Source organism: Herpailurus yagouaroundi, unplaced genomic scaffold (assembly GCF_014898765.1).
Source record: "Herpailurus yagouaroundi ecotype Mexico unplaced genomic scaffold, PumYag 188, whole genome shotgun sequence".
NCBI lineage: Eukaryota > Metazoa > Chordata > Mammalia > Carnivora > Felidae > Herpailurus > Herpailurus yagouaroundi.
The window spans coordinates 969,942-974,798 of record NW_024412419.1 but is presented as its reverse complement, the minus strand read 5'-3'; the positions used below and the strand labels follow the sequence as shown (position 1 = coordinate 974,798).

Below are 4,857 nucleotides of genomic sequence, written 5' to 3'. Positions count from 1 at the left end.
CCTGGAGGGAGGAAGGAGGAAGCGTGTCCCAGGAAGTAGAAAGTGTGACCCCGGAGGGAGGAAGTGTGTTCCCGGAATGAGGAAAAAGGAAGTGTGTCTCAGGAAGGAGGAAGTGTGTCCCTGGAGGGAGGAAGTGTGTCTCAGGAAGGAGGAAGTGTGTCTCAGGAAGAAGGAGGAAGTGTGTCGCAGTGGGAGGGACTGTGTCCCAGGAGGGAGCAAGCGTGTCCCAGGAAGGAGGAAGTGTGTCCCAAGGCCAAGTGAAAGAAGCATTTCAATAAGATCATTTAAATTTGTGTCAGACTCTGGAAAGGCTGAGTACGCTTAGGGAAAAAAGTACCACTTCGTGCCCGGTGACCTTTGCTCCAGCTGCGTCAGTGGATAGGGGTAGAAGATCGGTTGGTTTCGGGGTTATTTTATTTAGCAAACTCTGGTATGAAGTGGGAAGAGACGAGAAGAGGGAAGTGGAAAGGCCCAGAGGCCTGCAGGCTAAGCCGTGTGCGCGTGTAGTAATGGTGCGCTCGTGGCAGTGACGTGATCGGCCCATAGTGGACAGGAAAATGGAGGGAGCAGAGTCTTTGTAGGGGCAAACGGCTGGAGATCCAGGCACCTGTGGAGGGTTTGGCCGCTGACGGAAGGACGGAATCCACCAGGAATTAAAATTGGCCGGAGCCGAGCCTCCACTCGCGGCCGGGCTTCGCTGGAAGAATTGGCTGCTTCACGTCCGAGCTACTTTTCCCATCCTCCTCCAGGGTCATGTGGTTTCAGAAATTAAGGTCTATAATTTACATATGGCTTCAAAATAGCTTCTAGCGTGATCTAACTTTGGTGTGAAAAATAGTGCCGGAGGGAGGTGTGCCTTAGTCTAAATGATGTCGTGTCCAGATGTGATCGCCTGAGTAACTTGCGGGGCAGTTTTTGGGTAATGAACGACTTTGTGTTTTCCAGTTCCTGACGTCAGCCGAAACGGGGACCCGTTTGTGGCCAAATCGATTGTTGAAGCAATTGCGACTGTGGACAGAGCCATAAACTCAACCCGCACGCACCTGTTTGACAGGTACTGGGGGCGGAAATGGGTTCAGACCACTGTTTGGTCAGTCTCCGGGGTGAAGCGAATGCGGTTCAGGACACGAAGCTGTGACCTATGGCGTCTGAAGAAAGATCTTTCAATTTAAAAGTCACCATCTCCATTGGCACCGGGTTTTGTGGGGTTCAGATAACAAAAGTCACCGTTTCTGAGTAGCAGCTGAGCTGTGACTCACAAATAAGACGTTTTCAGAAAATCTCCACTTACTCACTTGGCTTACTACCGAATGATTGGGCAAAAACAAAGTATTTGTCGGGTGCGTTGTATTTGCTCGTGTTGGCAGCTCCAAAGTGTTTTTTCCTGCCTCATAACTATGTGTCTTCTCTGTTGATTTAATGATTTGCCTTTAGCGTCTTTGGTTTTGACGCTTTCCACTTGGGATGAGTAAGGCACGGTCCGCCACGTCTAGAGAAGGGGCTTCACCCAACACTCAGCGGCAGTGATCGTACCTTGGGGTGTGATGTTCGTTCTCAGGGGTTTTTTCTGTTCTTCCCTCTGCTCCTGACCCATTAGCCGTCCCCGTTCTCCCAATGACCTGCTGGCCTTGTTCCGGTACCCGAGGGACCCCTACACCGTGGAGCAGGCACGCGCGGGAGAGATATTTGAGCGGACGTTGCAGCTGATTCAGGAGCACGTGCGGCACGGGCTGATGGTCGACCTGAATGGAACAAGTTAGTCCTGGGGTCTTTCTCTCTCGAGTGCCAGGCGTCCACCCCACCTGTGTGGCCTCCTTGGGGCCCATGCCCGCATCCCTGTCTGAGTGCAGGCTCGGCTGCCTGGGTGCGGGCCACGCCGGGTCCTGCAGCGACGGCCTCGTGTATCTTGGACGCCCACATGCTTCTGGCCCCCGGCCGAGACCCTCGGTTCCCCATAACAAATGGCATGGAGGGAAGAAGGGGCAGGGCAGCGGCTGCCACGTGAGGCTGTGCACACGGGACGAAGCACTGTGAGCCGTCGGGACGGCATCTGCGGCGCTCGGGTGTTTGCAGAGCGGCTGCTGAGGCCTCCCGGGTGAAATGTGCACGGTGGGTGACTGATGCCCTCTCTCCGGCCCCCGCTGTGCTGGGAGCAGAGCAGCGCCATGAGAGTGCCGGGTGGCCGTGGCTTTTATTCTGGAAAAGCAGCCTTCCCACCACGCGTATTCTTTTACCGCTTTCCGGGAGCACGCACAGTCCCCTCTCTCTGGGAGGCAGGCTCCGGGTTTTCAGGGTTTTCTGATTGGTCTTCAATGAGCCGATCTTTTCCATCAGGACAGAAATGTTGGAGAATTTGACATTCTTAGATACATGCACGTGGCTCGAAGATGTGGGAATGGGCCCCTGTCCTTGGGAGTGGAACGCGGCCTTCAAGCCTGACCTCTGCCTTGCACTGGTTTGGGGCTGAGCTTCCTGGCGCGGGTGTGCAGACTATAGGCCTGTTTCCTCGTCTTGGAGGGCGCTGGCCTCAGTTGAGTGTCTGGGGCCATCTCTGGACGTTTTCTCTCTTCCATGGACGGCCAGCCTCACCTTGGAGGTGCTCCCTGGGGAACCTGTTTTGGGCACTTCTCCACTCTTCGGGCCCAGGATGGGGACAGGGATGTGTGAGGCTCATAACCTTGTCTTGTGGACAGGGACATGTGGGGTCTGTGGCCTTGTCTCCGTGGACAGGGATGCTCGGGGCTCATGGCCTTGTCCCCGTGGACAGGGATGCGTGGGGCTCGTGGCCTCGTCCCTGTGGACAGGGACGCATGGGGTCTGTGGCCTTGTCCCCATGGACAGGGATGCCTGGAGCTTGTGGTCTTGTCATCGTGGTGCCTCCCGGTGTCCCCAGCCGTCTGCGATAGGGACCATGCTCTGCCCCCTGTGGGGGCCTGTGGGGTTGCCTGGTTTTCTTCCTCCCTTTCTTTGTGTGGCTCATCGTTCAGGAGCTAAATGTGGCCGTGGCAGCTTCCGCAGGCGGGTCCTAAACACTGTGCGGCCTCTGTATGAGGCAGAGCCCGTCTGCTGTTGGTCCTTGTGCAGGACTGCGAGGTCGCCTCCCATCAGCACGTGCTGTTTACAGGAACACGGGGACCCGGACAGACAGGAATCAGCACCCCAGCACGGGTGCACAGCCTGCCCCATTCGGGGTGTCTGAGGCTGGGCAGGCTGGGCTGGAGCAGGTGGAGAGACCGGGGAGGGGACAGGATGAGGGAACTCTCGGGTGCCCAACCGGAAAGGGCCCCTGAGGCGAGAGGAGGGTTTTGTCATTGTCTCCGTGATGTGGGGGCCATGGGGCTTCTTGTAGAAAAGTGACCTGATCACGTGGATCAGGTCGTTGGGTGGCCTTGATGTGAAGGGGGAGGGGCAGCGTGGGACGCGGGGCAGGCGTCCGTGGGGTGGCCCAGGGGGTCCTGGGTGGCAGGTGTCCGTGGAGTGACCCAGGGGCACCTGTGGAGTGACCTGGGCGGGTTCTAGGTCATGGGTGTCCATGGAGTGGTTGCGTGGGGAGGTGAAGCATTGCAGTAGGGTGGCCAGCGAGTGGGGTGGCTTCCAGCTGTGCTGAAGGCAGAGGTGACACTCAGGTGACTGGGTCTCTGCCCAGGGGCAGGAAGGCCAGAGGTGACTCTGGGTGAAGTGGGGAAGCTGGAGGCCAGGTTAGTGGTGGGAGGGACTGTCTCACCTCCAGGAGCTCGCAGGCATGCTCAGGGGACACTGGTCACCAGGGGTACCTGTGCCCTCGAGCTGCAAACCCTGGTGTCCTAACTCGCCTTCGGAGTCTTCCGCTGACGGTCCTTCCGCACCTGTGCCCGACACAGTCCAGTCTGTTCCATTGGCCTCAGGTGCCTTCTTTTCCTCGAATTTCAGTGTTTTCCCTGGTAGTTGCTTATCTGCCTTCGGGGGTGGTTTTTATATCTAAAGCAAAGAGCGAGCAAACATGGTTGCGGATGGTCAGGGCAGTGCGCAGAATCCCCGGCGACCAGCTCGCTACCCAGAACTTCCTGATGCAGCCGGTGGTCCGCCCGCCGGGTTAGTAGGAAGGCTTGGCCTGGCAGCAGTTTATCAGGGCGCTGGGGGAGACTCGGGCGTTCAAAGCATAGCACACGTGTCTGGGTTCACAAAGGTGGCCTGTCTGTGTCCAGCCCTGCCTGCTGGCCGGTGCCCATGCTTGCCCGGGCTGTGCTCGTCCCTCCGACTGGAAAGCAGGCCAGAGGAGAGAGGGGCAGTGCAGGGGGACGCCAGCCCCGACCCCTGGGGGTTCTGGGGCTTCCCGAGGTAGACACCCCGATCCCGCTTTGCCGTGTCTGCGAGGTGCCCGCGGACGGAGTGTTCGGGTCTGAGGGAGCTGAGCATCGGGCCGGCTCGCAGCCCCGCGTGCCTGTCCTCTCATGCGGCACGCCTGCCCCCTCCCACCTCCAACTCGCTATTCCCTCCATGGGTGGGACTGGCTCGGCTCCTTTAAACGTAGGCAGAGTCCGTCTTGACCGGCTTCAAGCAGGTACCGTGCAAGACGGTGGTCTAGCAGTGTGGGCGGACGTGTGAGCCCGTGTGCCCGTGCACGCGTGCCCTTCTGTGTGCACGTGTGCCCCTCTGCCTATGTGCCGTGTGTACACGTGTGCCCCTGCATATGAACGTGTACTCCTACACGTGCATATGTGCCCCTGCGTGCGTGCTCTTGCTTGTGTGCGCATGCCTCTGTGTGTGCACGTGTGCCCCTGGGTGTGTGCGCCCCTCTGCATGTGTACGTCTGCGTGTGCTCCTGTGTGTGTGCACGTGTGCCCCTGCGTGTGCATGTGCTTGTGTGCCCTGCATGTG

The 4,857-nt window shown here is 58.6% G+C and overlaps 1 protein-coding gene across 1 annotated transcript in view; it reads left to right on the top strand.

Moving 5' to 3' along the window:
• The window catches only part of PXDN (peroxidasin), a 55,903-nt gene that overhangs the window by 36,140 nt on the left and 14,906 nt on the right, over positions 1–4,857 (top strand). Inside the window, 2 exon segments of the mRNA XM_040495953.1 lie at positions 946–1,054; positions 1,598–1,755. Coding sequence (XP_040351887.1) covers positions 946–1,054; positions 1,598–1,755 — 267 coding nt within the window.